The sequence below is a fragment of the Caloenas nicobarica genome, chromosome Z, assembly GCF_036013445.1.
Source record: "Caloenas nicobarica isolate bCalNic1 chromosome Z, bCalNic1.hap1, whole genome shotgun sequence".
Lineage (NCBI taxonomy): Eukaryota > Metazoa > Chordata > Aves > Columbiformes > Columbidae > Caloenas > Caloenas nicobarica.
This window is the reverse complement of record NC_088284.1, coordinates 1,365,763-1,385,603: the sequence shown is the minus strand read 5'-3', so window position 1 is coordinate 1,385,603 and position 19,841 is coordinate 1,365,763. Positions and strand designations below refer to the sequence as shown.

At 45.1% G+C, this 19,841-nt stretch overlaps 3 protein-coding genes across 5 annotated transcripts in view; 1 reads left to right on the top strand and 2 right to left on the bottom strand.

The window, feature by feature from the left end:
- Window positions 1–6,222, bottom strand: part of MBD2 (methyl-CpG binding domain protein 2) — a 21,826-nt gene extending 15,604 nt beyond the window's left edge. Inside the window, exon 1 of the mRNA XM_065656858.1 lies at window positions 5,953–6,222. Within this exon, the coding sequence (XP_065512930.1) occupies window positions 5,953–6,065 (113 nt within the window). The 5' untranslated portion in view covers window positions 6,066–6,222. The remainder of the gene's footprint in view (window positions 1–5,952) is intronic.
- On the top strand, window positions 5,824–13,867 carry POLI (DNA polymerase iota). 3 transcript variants are annotated; one of them, XM_065656856.1, is made up of 10 exons: window positions 5,824–5,879; window positions 7,977–8,099; window positions 8,242–8,406; window positions 8,758–8,910; window positions 9,461–9,697; window positions 10,130–10,308; window positions 10,564–10,655; window positions 10,997–11,130; window positions 11,932–12,134; window positions 12,626–13,867. In XM_065656856.1, the coding sequence occupies exons 2-10, from the start codon at window positions 8,030–8,032 to the stop codon at window positions 13,151–13,153; spliced, it is 1,761 nt and encodes a 586-aa protein (XP_065512928.1). In that variant the 5' UTR covers window positions 5,824–5,879; window positions 7,977–8,029; the 3' UTR covers window positions 13,154–13,867. The 3 variants fall into 3 exon arrangements, with proteins under 3 accessions (XP_065512928.1, XP_065512927.1, XP_065512926.1); XM_065656855.1 differs by lacking the exon at window positions 5,824–5,879 and adding an exon at window positions 6,939–7,137; XM_065656854.1 differs by lacking the exon at window positions 5,824–5,879 and adding an exon at window positions 6,939–7,137 and having other exon boundaries at window positions 7,974–8,099.
- Window positions 13,263–19,841, bottom strand: STARD6 (StAR related lipid transfer domain containing 6). The gene is made up of 7 exons (XM_065656859.1): window positions 19,782–19,841; window positions 19,002–19,095; window positions 18,802–18,851; window positions 16,642–16,768; window positions 15,849–15,966; window positions 14,722–14,815; window positions 13,263–14,405 (listed from the first exon to the last, which is right to left on the bottom strand). The coding sequence occupies exons 2-7, from the start codon at window positions 19,089–19,091 to the stop codon at window positions 14,252–14,254; spliced, it is 633 nt and encodes a 210-aa protein (XP_065512931.1). The 5' UTR covers window positions 19,092–19,095; window positions 19,782–19,841; the 3' UTR covers window positions 13,263–14,251.

The window sequence follows — 19,841 nt, the reverse complement described above, 5'->3', positions numbered from 1 at the left end:
GAGCAAGTTCGTTAACATACGAGGAAGTTCGTTTGCATTTTATCGCACTTGAGCCAGGTCTATCTGTCTCCATCCCCAGATCAAAACGCACGGCAGGTTTACAGACCAGTGGCTTATTGAAATAATCACCTTGTTGGCAGACGTCTATCATTTCTTCCCTTAATTTAGGAGGGTCGGCCTCAACAAACGGGTCCCATCGCGAGGTGGCCAACCCGTCTGGTAATCTGACCTAGAGCCAGGCACCCACGAAGAGGAAGAAAGCTGCTAATTACTTTGGAAAAGACAATTCAGACGAAAGGCGTCTTAATTTGGCGACCTAACAGAGGCAGAGCCAGGCAAAATATTTCTATCAATCACCCTCCCCGCAGGTTGGGAATGGAGCCCGGGAAATGAAGGAGATTGGAAATGGATCCCAGCACTTGAGAGCGGAATAGTAAATAAAAGCACAGAAATCCCACAATAAAATTAATTGTTTGATCTTCAGGGGAACCTACTATTGGACGGGTGCTGCCTAAAGCCTCCCAGGGAGCTGGTGTCTAAGAAACAGCCCGGATTTTGTATCTGCAATTTTTGGAAGATACTTTTCCTCCGCGATTTGTTTGCAAATCCTCAAACACACACTTTAAGACGCTCCAAGATTTATTGAAGAAGTCACCGCATGAGTGGCATAACATAACACACGCTCGTGCCTTCAAAGGAGTTCAGCTTTTCATCCCAACAGCAACAAAAATACATTTTTACACAATAGTCCATATAGTTTATACCACCTGCAACTGACAGCAATCGACTGGAAACGGTTAATTTCTAGATGGTTATTTAATCTTCCACTTAGGGAAATATTTTGAATTGGTTTATTATATTATTATATTCCTGTGTTTCCTAAACAATCTGAGGAGCTCCCTTGGCTGTCATTGAAGTCAGAGTTACCACTATGACTTCATCATAATCATCATTATCATTCAGTACAGGGAAGAATTCACCCTATAAAGAAAATAAATTTGTTAAATTGAGCCTACTAGCCAGCATGGTTCAACCAGCATTCCCCTTGTTGCCCCAAACTTAATTAAGAGAGATTGCTACCGTGCATTTTCAAAGATCAACGCAAGGAATTGAGCCACGGAAATACAAAATAACACCCGTTGCACTTAAACGTCTTTTTTACATTCTCCTTCCAACAGGTAAAAGAAAAGGCGGCCAAAACTTTCAAACTAAAACCTAAAGATGGTCAGAGAGAGCACGATGGCAAAGAGAAATTCTCTTTAATGAAGCTCAGCCCCTGAAGTGGGGGCACTACAGAATAAAAAGATGTGGCAGGAGCAGCACTAAGGGATGAACACGCAGCTATTGGCAGCAATTATTTCTTGCACAGAAGGTGAAGTTAATTCTCAAAATTTAGACCTCCGATTAGGGCTTGTTCTGTGCTCTAATTACCTTTGGAAACAAAAAAAAAACCCCAATAAGGTTATATATAACATAAGCACAACTGAGCATCACTCAGGAAGTCACGACTTGCTTTGAAAGACAAACGGAAAGGTGTCTGTAAAAAAAAAAATAAATAAAATAAAATTTTAAAAAACCCCACAGACTTAAACTAATCTTAATGTCACTGGAAACTCTCTAGCATTTCTCCTACTGTCAAACCACAAAGCGAACTTCAAAGGCACGTCTGTTTGCCCCGTGGGTACACCTAGACTGGAAAAGCTTTTGTAGTTAAACCGAACCACCTATTCGAGTGTCAACTACTTGGCTTTTTTAATCTCGACCAGAAAAAAAAGGCAGCGTAGCTCTTTCTTGCTTTTCCCACGAAGAGCAAATGCATCAATCCGGAATATTAACTTGCTGCTGTTGTAAAAGAAGCCATTTCATGCCGGAGCTTAAGAAACATTTTTCAACACGGGGGTTTCATACACTGAAGGGATTTTACCAATAAAGAGAACAGGAGCTGAGGTACCAGGTTCAAAGTTCCCACTTCACTCAGACTGCTGCAGGACTTTGGAAGCATGATTGAGTCTTTCTTTTTTGCCAGCAGCACCCCCTACCTGAATACACTGAATAAATAACATTTAAAAGCAATCACGATGCCAATTCACTACAGTATTAGGCCTTACACAAAGAGGTTACTACGAGGAGAGGCACCTGAGAAATGTACAGTTCTCAGGTAACTTTGATTCCAATAACAACAGTTATGGCAAAGGGGGAATGCGGTTCATACAAGCTCGAGTTAAATGAAAAATCAGATGTTTAGCCTTAAATGTAATATCCTCTCTGTAGACGAAGTGAAAGGATAATCTCAGAGTATCACTCTGAGAGGATGTTATAAAGGACTGTGTAGCACTTCAAAGAGGACTTCTTATTCTTGAGGGTCAACAAAATTCACCTTCCAGCTCACCTTTGTGGAAGCTGAGCGTCCACTTTGGAGTATGGACAAGCCGGTCATTAAGAGAATTCTTACCTTCGTTAAAAAATCACGTATATTCCTGGAAGTTGCTACGTCTCTCAGACGTAGCCACCTCCGCAGGCCTCCAACCCTCAGAGCAACACACACGGAAATCTGTTCCTTCTGACTGATTAAAATGAAGCAGCTGGAAGCTGAAGTTCCATTCGGAAGATGTACAAAGTGAAAACGCGATGTGCATTTTTGTCATTGTCCTGCAGTTGCCAAAACCAGTGTGCTGTGACTCTTCAAGTGCTCTTGCCAAGTCCTGACTCCACTTTTAGGGATATTAGTCTGTAGAAAGCGCACAAACCAAACCCCACTTTGTACGCAACTACATATTCTAACATCAGAGCCTTTATTAATTTTTTGCAACAGAACTAGAGTGACATAACTCTTTGGAATATATTTGGCTTGCTCTACTTAGGAGATCAAACCAGATTTTCATTTGTTTTAAATGCAGCAATGCTGAAATCTGCCTCAGAATGAAAAGAAAAAAAAAAAATTCCTATGCCAGTCCTGCCTGCAGCCATAAAAACATTTTTTCACTTGTTTCGCTCCGGTTGTGCAGAAGTAGCCCTGTTACTGAACACAAGTTTTTTCTCTAGACAGAAATGACTCCTTATTTTTCCAAACCTGTAATCTGTAGCGCAAACAACCAACTCAGAGCTATGAGTTGCCCGGTAAGTTTTTAGTTTCAATTTTGCGGTCGTTTGGCAGCAGATGCGCAGCACTGCTAACCATGCTGGAAGGCGTCCGAAAATGTGCAGCGTTTATTCCTGCCACTCGCCCACATTAAAACGAATTCTAGAGTCAGTGATGAGCAGATTACAGTCTTGCATCTTCAACAAAAATTGCATTAAAGCATTTCTTAAGGGGGTTTTAGGCAACGGCAGCGGCAAAAAAACGACGAAGGCTCCGATCTTTATGCAGAAGGGGCGAACCTCAAAAGCTGGGCTTTGATCTAGTATAGTATTTGTGAATTATTTCCACCATACCCCTCGTTTTAAAGCTTTTTTATGATAATCACGCAGGACAGAAGACTCATGGATAGATGTGAAGAGAGGCAAAAAAACCTCCATTCTACAGAAACTACTGCGAGTGTTTCATTTTACCCGAGCAACCGGTTCACACCTTCCTAAAGCCTGACTTGCTAAAATACCATAAAGCAGCCCCGAAACAAGCGAGTTTCAAAATGCAAATAAGGTAGATTGCAACATGTATTAATCTTGCCAGAGTCGTTCTTAATTACTATTATTATTTAGACCATCACAGTAAATGAAGCTGTGTCCAATCCCTTTTGGGTTTTTTCCTAGCCTTAAGAAACCACAAAAACACGAACCTCAGGTTTTCAGTCAGCTAACTTGGGTGCCTTAATGAACTTAATGAGGTTACACATCATTCTTTGCAAAGCAAAAACTAAAACCTGGAAATACTAGAACTCACTGCATTTTTCGCATGTTTTCACAGTTTAATTCAGGATCTGTGATACATAAAACACTGACCCCCCCTATATTCTGATGGGACAAACGTGGCTAAACTCAGGTGTTTTTAAAATGGGTCATTTGGAGCAAATAGCTGAAGTTACTTGGGCCCTGCACATGAAATCTGGCTTGAGAAAAGTCTGGCGTTTCACTCCGGAAAGAACAGTCCTACGCAGAAAGTTCAGTTTAGCAATCTGCAGCAAACCAGGACCGAACCCACGGGATTCAGACTTGAGGGCGATGGTTTCACCACAGAAACAGGAGGCAGATGCAAAAAGAAAGACTGCGATGCCAGATGCTGCCCCGGCATCTGCCGCAACATCAGCGCACGGCAAGGCAGACAAAGGCGGGAAGACAAAACTTGTCTAAAAAAAAGTTTTTCAATGGCATTCATTCGAACAGCTCACGAAAAATCAACGTGCCTCCTCCGCATCTAGTGCTCTTTTAGTGAGACATTTGAATTTTCTTTAGCAGCAACACGTGATGGGTCAAAGGATGCCGGATTCGGCGCTGCCAGATACCGAGTTTTGCATGAGCTGGTATGTGAGAGAGAGCGAGCGCGACTTCTCGCTCGTCCAGCGGAAAGACCGAGTCCATTCATTGCAAGGAGAGGAGCCTGCGGGGCCTGCTCAGCAACAGCGGGGTTAGCGAGAGGTTTCAGGTGTGGTTCACCAGATGCGCACAGAGCTATAAATAGAGGAGCTATGGGGAAGAGGTTAGACCTGGCAGCAGGCTGGACTTACAGAAGCAAGACTGCAGAATTCAGGTGGTTTCTGTCTCGAGAAAAGAACTAGATTTCGGTTTCTGAAAGCAAGCGGGAAGGCGAAGCAAAATCAGGTTGCTGTTGCTTCTCTTGGTTTTACTATAACCTGCGCAGTAATAACGAGAACGTTTAGCAGCGGTCGAGACCTCTCCAGTTTTCACGTGCTTTTAGCTTTGCTAAAATTTAAACCGTTATTACCAGTGGTAAGCTCCCTAATTAACTCAGTGTGATGTGTTGTGTCCTGACACTAATGGCCTAACGATTTTGGGAGGACATCTGGGGTACACTGACTTAGTTCAAATGCAGGGGGGTGTTGCCTTTAGGCTGATCCTGGAGAAGCCAGGCTTGGGAAGGGTGTCACAGGCCAGCCTGCAGCACCACCGTCCCAAAGGAAAAGCGTGAGGCTGCTCCCCCACAACGGCCTCGGGCAGAGGGGACCGGCCTCACCCCCCTGACAGCCGGGCCGTGGCGAGAGGGACCGGCCTCACCCCCCCTGACAGCCGGGCCGTGGCCGGAGGGCCCGGCTTCACCCCCCTGACAGCCGGGCCGTGGCCGGAGGGAGCGGCCTCACCCCCCTGACAGCCGGGCCGTGGCGGGAGGGAGCGGCTTCACCCCCCTGACAGCCGGGCCGTGGCGGGAGGGACCGGCCTCACCCCCCTGACAGCCGGGCCGTGGCGGGAGGGACCGGCCTCACCCCCCTGACAGCCGGGCCGTGGCGGGAGGGAGCGGCCTCACCCCCCCTGACAGCCGGGCCGTGGCCGAAGGGAGCGGCCTCACCCCCCCTGACAGCCGGGCCGTGGCGAGAGGGACCGGCCTCACCCCCCTGACAGCCGGGCCGTGGCGGGAGGGACCGGCCTCACCCCCCTGACAGCCGGGCCGTGGCCGGAGGGACCGGCCTCACCCCCCTGACAGCCGGGCCGTGGCCGGAGGGACCGGCCTCACCCCCCTGACAGCCGGGCCGTGGCGGGAGGGACCGGCCTCACCCCCCCTGACAGCCGGGCCGTGGCGAGCGGGGGGAAGCCGAGCCCCTGAGCCGCCGCCTGGCAGCCGAGCCGCGGCGGGCGGGCAGGGAGGGCAGCGGCGCCTCCCCGCCAGGCGGGCGGCAGGAGGGGACCGGCCCGCTGACAGCCGGGCCGCGGCGGGGCCTGCCAGGCGGGCGGCAGGAGGCGAGCGGGACCCTCGGGGAGCAGGTGTTGGGGTGCGGGGTGGGGGGGGGAACCGACCCGTCCCGCCCGGGGGAGCGGGGCTGTCACGGCCCGGGCGGCACGTACCTAAAGTAGTAGACATCGCTCTTGCCGGCGCTGAGGCCCGACTTGCGGATCACCTCTTCCTTCTTCCAGCCCGGGGGCAGCGCGGGGCAGTCCATCCTGCCCTGCTTCTCCATGCACCGGGCCGCGGGGCCCGAGGCGGCGGCGCGGGGGGACGAGCGGGGGAAGGGGCTCGGTCACCCCGCCCGGCGCTCGCAATGTGAGCGTTCTTGTCCGGGGACGCGGCCGGGGCCGGGACCCCCTGGCGATGGCGGCCGCTGCGCGCTGCTCGGCGCCAGGAGCGCGGGCTGCGCGCGCAGCCGGCGGAGCCTTCGCTTGGCGCCCGCTTCCGCGGCCGGGCCCGGAACCGGTGTCGGCGGCGCTGCCAGCGGGGCGCGGCGCGGCCTAGAGCGGCCCAGCGGAGGGAGCGCCGGAGGCGGGGCGGGCAGGGCAGGGGCGCGGGCAGCGGCGGCGGCTTCGGGCGCCTGCGGGAACGCGGAGCGGAGCCGCGGCGGCAGGTGGTGGGGCTGGGGGGAAGCGTCCGGCACGTCCCGCTTGGACCGCGGCGTCACGGAGAGCGGTGCCGGGCGGACGTTGGAGCTCGTCGGCACAGGGGCACCGGCAAACCCGCTCTGCCATAAACCCGAATTCGCCCGTTTGCTCCGCCGAAGTGTCCGTGAACAAAGCGCTTCCCCGGATCCCCCGCGTTCAGTTTATTCGTGTCCTCTACAACCAACACCGGGTGGCGGCCCGCAGGGGCGCCGCTCGCTCCCGGGACCCCCGGGCTCTGCCGCGTTCCCGCAGCAACGACGCCAACCTCCCGGTCGGAGCCTCTCCGGTAACGGAGCCACCGCTTCTCGGCGCTCCCACCGCCACAGCGCACAACCGAGGCGCTGGGTCCCCGCGCCCTCCTCAGAGCCGGCCGGGGGCCCTCAGGCCGCTCTCGGAGGTCCCGGCTCTCACCCCGCCCCGGGCGGCGGCGCTAGGACCTGCGCGGCGCCGCCGTCCGGCCGCCTCCTCGGCGGGGCGGGCGCAGCGCGAAGGGAGCGGTGGGAGCGCGGCCGGTCCCGCCGGCGGCCGAGGGGAGCGGCTGCGCCGCGGCGCTGAGTCAGCCCCGGGGCGGCATGGAGCCCTTCCCGCCGCCCACGGAGGAGGACGAGGAGGAGGAGGACTGGCTGCGCCCGCAGCCGGCCGGCGGGGCTGCCCCGTGTGAGCGCGGGCTCCGGGCGGGGCGGGGAGCGATGGCGCCGGCGGCTCCCGGGAAGCGGAGGCGCGTCCCGCCGTGACCCCGGCGGGTCGGGGTGGGACCGAGCGGGGTTCGCTCCGCGTTCTTCCCCGGGCAGGGGGAGCTGCCGAGCCCGAGCCGGGTCCCTGCCCGCTCCGTGCGGAGCCGTGGGGCCGGGAGAGCCGCTCCTCGGCAGCCATAACCCGGTTTTAACCATTTGCGTGGTCCTGCTGGCAACCACTTGGCTTCTCCACCTACAGCAACAGACCTCAGTAGGCATTAAAAACACCGCCCCCAGAACAGCACACAGAAATACACCGGGGTTCCGTTTGGACTGCATCAGCTAATCTGGGTTATTTTTATTTTACAGAAATAAAAGCCCCTTTTTAAAAAATTTGCCTTTTTTTTTAGCTTAGCAGGCTTGTTTTCCTGGCAGGGTTTGCTGTTTGTTGGATGGTGATTTGCCATGTACGCTGGGCATCCCTGAGAAAAGCAGATATCTGATAGAGCTATGTTAGTGGAGTTAAAACCAGATTATTTTACAGCAACAGGTTAAAAAGCAGTTTCAGTGTTGCACTGTGAAAGGATATTCAGTGTCCTAAAATGGTTCAGTGGAAAAAAAAAACCCTTCAAAACCAGGAGTGTTCAGGAGGAAGCTTTGGATTAATTATCTTAAGTAATCTTAGAATTAATGCGGCGCTAGAATTAATATAAAACTTGTAAATTTTATATTCTTCTGGTAATATCTGTGTTTTAGTATGGATTAATTTTGAAAAAGGCGGCTGGTAATTTTTGATCTGATCCTTTGCTTTCCCTGCAGCAGGTCACAGCAAGTCGGTGTTGGCAAGAAGCGCAGTGCACAGAGTCATCGTGCACATGGACCTGGATTGCTTTTACGCACAAGTAGAAATGATCCGGAATCCTGAATTAAGAGACAAGCCTCTAGGTATGAGTTACTGTGCTGTTAATTTGGGGATTATGTGTATTTAGGCAGAAAGAAAAAACTAAGGGCGTGAATAAAGTCTTTGTAGCGGCGTGAAAGTACCAAGAAACCTAAACTTTAAAAAACATTTCGCCTTTAATTTCAGGTGTGCAGCAGAAAAACTGTGTGGTTACCTCGAACTATGAAGCCAGAAAACTCGGAGTAAAGAAACTGATGTCTTTGAAGGATGCTAAAGAGAAGTGTCCTCAGCTGGTGCTGGTTAACGGAGAAGATCTCACGCCGTACAGGGAGATGTCGTACAAGGTTACAGGTACCAAATGAACAAGTTTTCAGTAGAGGACAAACACCTTCTGGTGTAATAACTTAAAAAGTGAAAGCCCACCTAGCTGGGAAACAGATTTCCTTAGGAGAAAGTACTGCCGAGGTTAAGAATTATCATTTTAAAAAGAAATGGGGAAAGAAAGAAGAGATTTGGGGAGAAGAAGAGCAGGTGACAGAAGTAGTTGTGGGATAAAGAAATATTCTCCTTCACCTTCGCTAAATAAGTGGAAGAGAACGTGGATTCTCTTTGTGCAAGAAGTCAGCTGTGGAGTGATGCAGACACGAAAACCTGACGTTCTTAGTTGTATACGTATTATCCTGGGCTGTCTTTTCCTCCTAGAGCTGCTGGGGGAATTCTGTCCGCTGGTGGAGCGGCTTGGGCTCGATGAAAATTTTGTGGACATCACAGAGATGGTCGAGAAAAGACTAAAGCAGCTCCAGCAAAGCGCGTGTTCCAGAGTCTCTGTGTCCGGCCACGTGTACAACAACCAAGGTGAGTTAAATGTTCTTCGCGTTGAAAAATAACGCTAAACATTTGTGAAATTCAGTGCAAAGTATCTGTCTGCTTGTGTCCAGAGATGAATTGTTGGAAACTTGTACTGCTCTGTGCTTGGTTTCTTTTTTTGAGAGTACGTGTATCCCAAATACAAATCAGCATTCCAATGAGATGGTACAAAAAGTAGTCCTTATCCTCGTTTACCATTTGCATGGGAGTAATAAAGGCTGAGCTGCAAGGCAGCCCTTTAAATTAAACATCTGTAAATCTCTGCTTTGGTTACGTTGGTACAAGAAGCTGTGATACTTCACGCTTTTCTTTGACATGTCTTAATATATTGTATTTTCTATTTAAAATGCCCCCTGGATTTGGCCAGCAGCAGTTTCCCTTTTACTGGGGTTTTTGGGAGGTCAGAGTGAGGTTAAACTTGGATGCAGAAGCCACTCAACCCCTGAGCCCGTACTTTCTTGTACTGCTTTAACGCACTGTAAAAATTATCGGAATCGAGAGAATGAGCTAATTAGGGGATTTTTCATTTTCTTTGCAGCTATCAATTTGCACGATACAAGGCATGTAAGACTAATTCTTGGGTCTCAGATCGCAGAGGAGTTGAGGGAAGCCGTATACACGAGGTTGGGCCTCACGGGCTGTGCAGGAGTGGCCGCCAACAAATTACTGTCTAAATTAGTGTCCGGGACCTTCAAACCAAATCAGCAAACGGTTCTTCTGCCCGAAAGCCACCCAGATCTAATTCGCAGCCTCGACCACATCCAAAAAGTGCCTGGTAAGTGGTGCCGAGGGCATATTGACAATTCAATAAGAAAAAATACGGCAAAAATTATGGCTGAAATAATTTTAAAATCTAGTTTTCACAAACAGCGGGGTGCTCACTTTTTTTTTTTTTCCCCATAAGCTACTTGAGTTTTGTTTAGCGGAAGGAATGAAAAGACTTTGGTATTCTGAATTTTCCATGGTGCCATAAATGTGTCGCAGCACTTTACAAGATACCTTCAAAAATACAAAAATCTCAGTTTATCGAAGCCTAAACATCGGCATGTTCCAAAATTCGAATGGGAAGTCACCAAAAATATTGCTGAAAAGCCTCTATTGCAGTGGTGAAATAATTGTCGGTACTGCGTGCATGGGCATTTTTTATATATACATATATTTTTTTTTTTTCACTTTTTCGTGTATTTTTAACACCCGTTTTCTGTAGGCATTGGTTACAAAACAGCCAAACGTCTGGAGACGCTGGGGATTAGAAACGTGTGTGATCTCCAAGCGTTTCCGTCGGCGGCGTTAGAGAAGGAACTGGGCGCTGCTGTCACTCAGCGCATCCAAAAACTCAGCTGCGGAGAAGACGAGTCCCCTGTGACCCCATGGGGTCCTCCACAGGTACAACTATTGGTCCAAAGTACTTTAAAAGCAAAACAAATTGCTTTTAGTTTTATACAGCTTTGCTGGACTCACTAAAATGAAGCATTTTTGTATGTATTCTCTGGTACAACTCAAATTAATTCTCCTGAAATTCAGTTGAGTGTCAAAGCTACTTGGTGTTAATTCTACACACTTAATTGTGATACTTTTTTTCCTCTTTAGCATTGTGAAGTAAATATCAAATTGAAAGGACTAATATGTGGGGTTTTTCAGTCCTTTAGTGATGAAGATTCCTTTAAAAAATGTTCATCAGAAGTGGAAGTTAAAGAGAAAATCGAAGAACTGCTTCCTAATCTATTAGACAGGTGACTGTCTTCAGTAACTCCTTTTGATATTTTGCTTTTCATGTATTAAATATTGAAACGTGGCGGCATTGCAGACTGACCCACTTAATTTTCACCTTCAGTATTCACATTGTATTGAGCTTCTAATTTCTGCGTAATTAAGGGAACCAGGTAGGCCCCAAAGTTCTCTGTATAATCAGTGGAGTAAAGCCAGAAGTTGTGAGAGTACTTTAATTTGTAATTGTAAAGTAATGCTTAATTTGACCTTGTAACTTAGATGCTGTGACAGGTTCCACAGACCCTCTGAAAAATACTTGTAGTCATATAAACGCTTATTTTTTGTGCACGTTAATGCTCCGTAGAATCCACAAAGACGGAAGACAACCGCACACAGTGAGATTGACCATTCGCCAGTTCTCCTCAACTGATAAGTGGTTTAATCGGGAAAGTCGTCAGTGTCCCATTCCACCTCATCTCATCCAGAAATTTGGAAAAGGTAAACTTAAAATTTTTGAAAGTATCAACTCGGTGTTGCTACCACTTAATTTCTCTGTAAAATTCTGTTACTTGATGGCATGATAAAATTTCCTACGCTTAATTATCAGAAACTTTTTCATTACCTGTAATGGATTTATCTTGATGAGATACACTAAAAAAATACAGATCACGGTAGGAATAACTTCGATGCTACTACCATGTTTGAAACCAGTCTGGCTGGATTCCTGGCAGTAAATTTCTTGGTGGGATGGGAAAGGGAGACTGGGGGCTGCTGCCCAGCTTAATCATCTGCTTTAATCTTGTAGGGATTTGACTTATGTTCTCAGTTTTATTACGTAATGTCTTTCTGATGTGCCACTGAAAATGAGTAACATAAAGGCTCATCCTTCTCAGACTTCAGCTTTCCAACCAGCAATTGCAATTCATTTGACACTTGATTCGGGTTGGGGTGAGGAAATAAATCTGAAATAAATCTGAATCGCTGTTCCCTGCCTTCAGTCCCTGAATTACTCCTCGCAGTCCTCGAGAAGCTACTGAAAATTTGTGTAGCTTCTCGCTTCAAAATTGCTACTGGACTGGAGGAGACGTAACAATTACTGTCAGCTCCTGTCAGGCAAACTCCGATCAACCGTGTTCTTGCCAACGTTGGGTAACGTTATAGACCTGCACGGCCCTGGAAAGGCTCTTCTTCGTAGAATTAGATCATTTTTCAAATCTCTTCAGCTTGGCTTGTATCCCATAGTTCTTTTCTGACCAAAGTACCTACTATTGCTTTTTTTTCCAACCTTTTTTCTTGTAGAAAGCAACGACATTCTGTCCCCGTTGGTTGATATACTACTGAAACTCTTTCGCAAGATGATAGATGTACATCTGCCGTTCCATCTTACCCTTTTGAGTGTCTGCTTCTCCAACCTCAAAGATCTTCCTCGCAGCAAGAAAGGATCGATCGGCTTCTATCTAAAGCAGATGTCACCACCATCAGGCTCCAGTAAACGTGCCCGGGTGAGCTGAAAGATACTGATAAGAAAGTTCTGGGATATTTCTGTCTTCAGTATATTGTTTAAAACCTTAACTGCTTTGGAATTTTTAGGATCATAAGGGGTTTTTTCACCTGGTAAAAATGAAGATTTATTTGGAGTCTTCTGAGCAGGTGTTACTTGTCACACTTTTTTGGATTGATAAACTTGTCTGTTTCTCAGCTACTCAGGAATAAGGAATAACATCCTATCGTGTTATTCTAAAAATCCACAGAGCTTTAAAGCAATAAAACGTCATTTCAAGGTATTTGCTACTTTAAAGTAAGAAAAGGATTCCTACATGTATGTACTTTTTAAGGTCTATGTTTGAAAATAACGTGTAAAACCAACAGTGATAAGAAAAAATAATATCTGTTAAGGAATAGTCTGAATAACTTGATGTTAGTAAAATAGTGCTTGGTAACTAGTAGATTACACAGAACATACGTGTGCTTTTACTTCTATTTTTTGCTACAGGAACTGGAAGATGTCTCACAAGAGGAGGGAAATGCTTCTTGGAACCAGAACTGCAACAGAACTGGAACTACCAAATCTAGGAAACTTCTAGAGGAAAAGAAAAGCCAGCTCAAAAAAGCAGGAATTCCTGACTGCCCATTTCATTTGCCTCCCGGTGCTATTGACCTGCAAGTCTTCAGGGAACTTCCAGCAGATATTCAACAAGAAATTATTCCGGAGAAAACAGAAGCGATGGCCAGTTGTTCTTCCGAGTGTCCCACAAGTGCGCTGGATAAAGAGAAGGTCTTGGAGGAGAAAACTTCCAGGCAAGCAGGAATTGTATTTCCTCCTCATGTTGACACAAAGACTTTTTATGAACTACCTGCAGATGTGCAAGAAGAACTAGTCGCTGAATGGAAAAATGAGGGACCTGTGTCCAAAACTATGGATAAACCCGCTGAAAAGCCCAAAGCAAATAAAGGAAGAAGGAACGCAGCCCCGTGTTTATCACAGTCTAACAGTTTGCTAAGATATTTTAAGCCACAGTGAAACATTTTTCATCATAGGGATGCTATAAGAATCAGGACTCGAAGGCACTTTAGTTCTTAAAGTTTACTGTAAATTGTAAATATGTGATTATTAAAAATATATCTTGACAACTTTTGACGTAAAACCTGCTGGTGACCCTGTTTAAGTCGTAATTAGTCTTAATTTTCTTTCTTATAAATTGACATTTATCTGTTGAATCTTTAGTTGTCCTAAAAATATGATAGTATGCAAACATATTTTAGTATTCACTATTAATATCTTAACACGCTGACTGGGGGGAAGGAATTTTTACTTTAATTTTTACTGAGTTATACTACATTTGCAGTTACTTGTTTCTCACAACTTGGCGGGGGGGTTGAGCAGAGAAGATGAAAGCAATTTTCGCACTATTCTTTAATTTGCACCAAAGGTTCTGGAACAGCAATGGGATTTGCTGTTCACATGAATCTCACTATTTCATAACTAGAAGTACCAGAAATACCAAAACATGACTTCCAAATGAGCCATATCACCAGCTTGGGCCTGGAAATCAGTCACCTTATAAAAATTGTTCAGGTTTGGTCCTCAGGATTCAGAAAATGACAACTCTGTGTATAAAGAGCAGCTTTTAATGAGATGCTATATACAAATTCATCAGGTTTTTCTTCAAATAATTCCAAAACAGTGAAACAGTTGCTAATTACGGTTGCACACTTATAGTTAATAAACATGTTCAAAGCCTCTAGTACATGAGATGTTTGCTTCTTTCAGTTAAGTGCATAATTGAGGTAAGAATTTATCAAAGTACATTTAAAGCTATGGCAAAATATTGACTACTGTATTTTAACATTGCTATATCACCAGATTCTCATGTGAATATATATATTCTCTGCATATAAAGTGCAAAAATATTACAAACCGTCACCTGATTACATTGAAAGCACCGGCCTGTACTTGGATGGCACTTCAGCGTAAATTCTCGCGTCATTCCCAAGAACCATTTTAACAGTTAAGCTTTAGACATTTCCACATAAAACACAAAACGTCATCGTCTACTTTAAAAATGAATCCAAGTCAAAGATGCAGGTGACTTAAGTGCTTCTTATTTCCCACTTACATTTAGTTCTGATCTTTCAAGGCTTTCAGTCCAGCTCTCGTATCGGTGATGAGGTTTATGAGCGTGGTTGGTAACACTGATTCCACTACAGAACAGGGCAGCATTCCTCCCAGTTCTGGCTGAATAAATACAACCAGCTTGGAATGCTCTGGATTCCTGGGATAAAAGGAGCAAAATCCAGCAGTTAATATTTGTTGCCTGTGCTGTGAAACTTACGGAGATGTACAGGTGTTTCTAGTCCGTGTGTGTGGAAATTATTAATAGAAAAAAGCGGAGGATGTATAAAAGCATCAGTTGTTTCAAAAGAGAGTCTGAATCACAAAACTGACCAGCACAAACCTCTCAAATTTCCCCAAAATAACACTGCCTAAATAAAATAAATTTAAAAGCCACATGGTTCAGAAAATTTTAAGCTTTTTCTAGAGAAGATAACAAACCAAAGATGCTAATGTCGGGGGCTTTCAATACTCACTCAGGCAAAGGTGAGCAGATGTATCCGCAGGGATTGTTGTAGCCCCGGACACAGGAGGGAGTTGGGGGGCAGCCGGAATATTCCACGCTGACAGCTGGAAATCACCACACAGAGCAAAAATTATGTTTATATCTGTCAATTGTACGACTCAAAATTCCCCTTTAAAACCAACCTACTATAGGATAGTACGAGATCTCGCAATACGGTCCCCGGTAAGTTTAGCAATTCCATTTTGTACATAAAACACCTAAAGGACATTCAATATTTGTGCAAGTAATTCAATACGTGTAACAAGTTTCTATAGGCATTTGGGCCAAAATACGATCCTTGAGATGTGATTACACATACCTAAGTGGTGAGGTGGCCCAAGCAGTCAGTTTGTCAGCGGGTGTCATTAATTAGTATACGCAATTGCAGAGATGAGGAAACGGCTGCACACAGGAGCAGCCGGGAGGGGTCATTTTGTTTAGTTATCCATTACTTTTGTATAATAAAGTATTGTAAGATAATGGCTGGAAAAAAACTGCCACGTCAGTAAAATTCCAAGATGAAAAATGTTGTTTTCTGCCATAAGATCCACACAAAGAAAAAATATTAGCACAGAAGTGAAGTAGCAGTGAGATGTTTTCCTCGTTGGCCACATAGTTTTTAATATTAATCATTCTACATTTCATCTAAGTTTACAGAGCCAAGCTCAAAGAGAATCAAATATGGGGCAAATTAGCAGTTCATGCTGAGAATGGCTTACTAGGGAAGTCACATTTGGTCGGGAAGCCATGTAAATACAGAAAACTGGTATTAAATAAATGCTGAATTTATAGAGTGAAATAATAAAGTCTAGCTTCCTCATACTACCACTACATTTTTCCAATTTTTCAAAAAAAGGCTGAATAGGCAAATAAATAGAGAACACAGTATTTCCTTTGAAGATAAGTGTTGATAGTTTCGGTATTTAAAAAAACCCCACAACTTTGTTTTGGGGATAAACAGGAGGGGACTGTTAAGAGTACACACAGAGCAAGGTACTCTCTCCTGTGAAAAGGCTGCAGAATTTACAGCCGTTCACTTTAGGATTTCCAGAACGTGGCCAAAAATACAAAACCATGCAGTAGTTACATGCAACTTACAGTTAGTTGTAAGGACATCACCCGGGTATGGTTTAATGTGCATCAGGTCAACAAAATCTCGGGATGAAATCAGCCCCATACCGTAACTGTGGGTTACGCTGTGGTATATACCAGTGTCCTACGAGTAAGTAAAAGGCGTTTTTGGAGTTAGTATGTAAGAAGGAAAGTTTTATTTCATTGGCAAAGCAACGCTACATGTTAAATAATGAGTATGTGACAAAAATGGATTATTATTTATTAGTATGAGTTAACATGAGAGCCGTAACACAGGCAGGGATTCACTGCTGTTCCTCGTGGCCGACATTGGAGGCAGGAGTATAGTTTCTGTGCGGAAAAACTCAGAATGTGCACATTTAGTGGAACCAGAACGCCTATTTGCATTAAAATACACCTGCAGGATTCCACATTGCATTCTCGGACAAAGATGTGGAACCTGTTTAGCTCAAAAAATCAAAGATATGGGCGGATGTCCCACAACATTGTAACATCTCACCAGCTCCAGGCAGAGGAAAGTGAGAGAGAGAGGGTCAGGGAAGACAAAAAGGGGAGGATTCTTTATTTTTTTTCTGGTTTAGGGATTATTTTTATACACTTGAGCCATTTACACACATGTAATAGGCTCTGAGAGCTCTCTCCATACCCAGGGCCATCTCTCTCAAATTTAGAAGTTTTTACTGACCCAGAATGTATTTAGTATTGAGAGCTTTCTTTGTCCCAGTAGAAGTCTTTTTAGCCACCATAATCCACACAGAAAGAGTTAAAATAAAATCTTTGTATTAAATTATCGTATTACCTGGTCAATCCTTTCTAACAGCTTGTAAGATTTTAATGCTTTGTCCCATTTGCTTCGATATTCAGGAAGATACATAAAAGGAATGATTTTACTTGGGACTTCCTTAATTATCCCTTCTCCGCGGTATCTAGATTGTGTAAAAAACAGATATTGAATTCAAGTTTATGAATTGGAAAAATAGGTTATACAAGAATAAGTTGAGGGTGCCAAGCTACAATGAGGTAAAGTACATGATTGCACTTGATGGATTGATCAAAATTCAAGTAGTAATAATAGTTATTATTCTGTAACTGATTTTTGAGACCATTACATTCTTGACACCACACATTTTAAATGAATTATTTGTGAGCTAGTAGACAGGAACCTGCTAATTTAAATGTATGCAATTAATCTACTTATTTTTTCTCTATAGACGCTCGCAACCCATTTTGCCACTGATTGCCAGTCTTCTCACTATCTATGAACTAGTGCGTTCTGACGTTCCTTCAACTCTTTTTTATAATCTTTTGAGGAGTTCAAGGGAAAGTTCACGGGGGGAAGAAGGAAATAGGAAACTCCTGCAATGCTGGGAACTGCTCATTAACACCGAGAGTTCTCACGCAGTTCCTGGAGAAACCATGAATCACTAGAGTGAGTGCGAATTAAACGCGAAGGTGACGGATGCTGCGTAACAAGAGATGAGCTCAAAGGAGACCGTTCAAGAAACGTGAAATCAGATTTATAGCCCCTGATGATGCACGAATGTTAAGTCAGAAAGACAATCTGAAATGTCTTTCTTGAGTTTACGTGGCATAATTCTAAATGGAATCCTGTTCAGGCTTGAACAATCACCTTAATGCTTCCCTGAACTCTGCTGAAAATATTTCACCTGACTGAGGCAAGGATCCCTATTGCTTTTCACTACCAGATCCCCCACTGATTTCCTTTAGCAAACTCTTCATACTCCTGCCATTTAAAAAGTAAACTGGCGTTTGCAATGTGAGGTTAATAAATAATCAACGTCCAACTGAAAATGGGAAGAGCTACACTTTTGCTCCTAGAAACAGCTAGTATTCTTTCACAAAAGACACACTACAGACCACTACCGCTTGTTCATGTGACAACGATTTATACAAAAATAAATGAATGCAAGATTTTGGTTCCCTGAGCCAAATGGCAGAAACACAATGATGCTTCTCCTAACTGCAGAGGACTTGCTATATACCGATCTGGGTACAAATGAAAACAGTTTTGTGCCCAACTGAGACTATAGAACATCTTTTTTCCTCCCCCAAAAATAGTCAGGCACGTTCTCCTGAATTCTAAGCTACCAGACCCTTACACCTTCACGTCCACCTGTACTGAAATACGATCTGAAATACAATAATTAGGCCACATACAACGTAAAGCAAATTCTTTCTAAGGTAACAGTACATTTAACATATTCTAATGAAATAGCACAGCTACTTTCCATTGTCATACTGTAGAGTAATTAATCTGTAACACGTCTGCATGCGTCAGTCATTTCCCAAGCAAAAACTTCATAGAATCATAGAATAGAATCATTTCAGTTGGAAAAGACCCTCAGGATTATCGAGTCCAACCATAATCTAACTCTAGCACTACCCCATGTCCAGGAGAACCTCGTCTAAATGCCTTTTCAACCCCTCCAGGGATGGTGACTCCACCACTGCCCTGGGCAGCCTGTTCCAATGCCCGACAGCCCTTTCCGGGAAGAATTTTTTCCTAATATCCAATCTAAACCTCCCCTGGCACAACTCGAGGCTGTTTCCTCTCGTCCTAAAGCAGGAGGGCTGAAAAGCAAAGCCCAGCTGGTAAAATATAACAGCTCCAACAGAATATTCCACCAGGAAGAGTCACTGACTTAAGGTCAAAACCGTGACTCCGTATCTCCTTATACTTCCATATTAGTAAGTGTTATATAGTATTTAATGTTCACAAAAATTTGAAAATTTCTCAGGAAATCCATCTCTTGTATTCCAGCCCTGCACTGACCCGGTGTAACTACAGCGCAAAATCCTCTCTAAATCTAACAAAACTATAATTAAGACTTTCATGAGGGCCAGAGCATGGTTAACGTCTCCATTTCAACTTTGGGTGTCACTGTTCAAAAAAGATGTTGTTAATCATTACAATTTCAAACAAAATGCAAATACTTACATATTTCCCGAATACTCTTTTGAAGGCTTGGAAGAAACCGTAACATTTTTCTCAAAGTAGAAAAAGGAAAAATAAAAGCTTAGCAGTTGATAACGCGTTGTGAACTAATTTTTAAAGGAAAACAGTTTTAAACACTTTTTGCAACAAAATGTTGTTAGTACAAATAACTTCATAAACAATATTAACTAATATTTTCTTACTGAGACTTTTATCACCCTCCATCCAGACGTATCTTGACTATATGATAAAAGTTTTTCTGAAACTTCATCTGCGATTTTCTTATAGTCCATTTATCTGTAAAGATTTAAAAGCAATTTGCTGGTGTAGATAAAAGCATTCCTTAAAGAGCAAAAAACACAGGCTCATTCCTGTTTCCTTTCCATGGGCTTTAGTTTATGTTAACCGAGTATTTCTATCAAATGACTTTTTATTCATCGTAATCAATCTCAGAAAAAGAGTCTTTGTTCAAACAAAGTTCTAAAATTGACTTCTAGTCTTGGCTACTGAGAAGCAGCCATTAGTGTGGATCTTGAGAATGAATTACAGCATTTAGTGAACACACCGCTCACTCCATATTAAATCCATCATTACTCTGCATTAAAACCTCCCCTCCTTAGACAGTTTATCACCCGAGATTCTGATTCTGCCATAACTGACAGAAGTCAGCGCTGAACAATTCAGGACCGGCCTCTCACAGAAAATCAACTTCATACCTAAACCTTTAGGGGACCGTCCCGTGTAACAGGTTGCGCAGACTTTTCCAGAGCCCCTCAGTGGGATTCAGGCAGGTGCCCGGGGTGAGGGCCCCTCACCTCAGCCGCCTCTGGGCTGACACGGAGCGCTCAACACGCCGCGGAGCCCAAGGCCTGACCGGGGGGACCCCCACCCTCCGCGGCGCCCACCCCCACCCGGCAGCCCCGCTCCGATCCCCCGTCTCCGGGGGATGGCGAAAGGAACCGGCCGCGACCACCGGGACTCACCTCAGCGGCGCGACACGCAGCTGACGGCCCGAGCCCGGCTTCCCGCCCTCCCGCCGCGGG

Excerpts from the sequence above, each read along its gene's own strand:
- POLI (XM_065656854.1), top strand. The coding sequence starts at position 7,053 with ATGGAGCCCTTCCCGCCGCCCACGGAGGAGGACGAGGAGGAGGAGGAC. Across the intron at positions 9,698-10,129 it reads CCACATCCAAAAAGTGCCTG|GCATTGGTTACAAAACAGCC; the intron begins GTAAGTGGTGCC and ends CGTTTTCTGTAG. Across the intron at positions 11,131-11,931 it reads CATCCAGAAATTTGGAAAAG|AAAGCAACGACATTCTGTCC; the intron begins GTAAACTTAAAA and ends TTTTTCTTGTAG.
- STARD6 (XM_065656859.1), bottom strand. The coding sequence starts at position 19,091 with ATGGACTATAAGAAAATCGCAGATGAAGTTTCAGAAAAACTTTTATCA. Across the intron at positions 15,967-16,641 it reads TGTTAGAAAGGATTGACCAG|GACACTGGTATATACCACAG; the intron begins GTAATACGATAA and ends ACTTACTCGTAG. Across the intron at positions 14,816-15,848 it reads TGATGTCCTTACAACTAACT|CTGTCAGCGTGGAATATTCC; the intron begins GTAAGTTGCATG and ends GGTGATTTCCAG.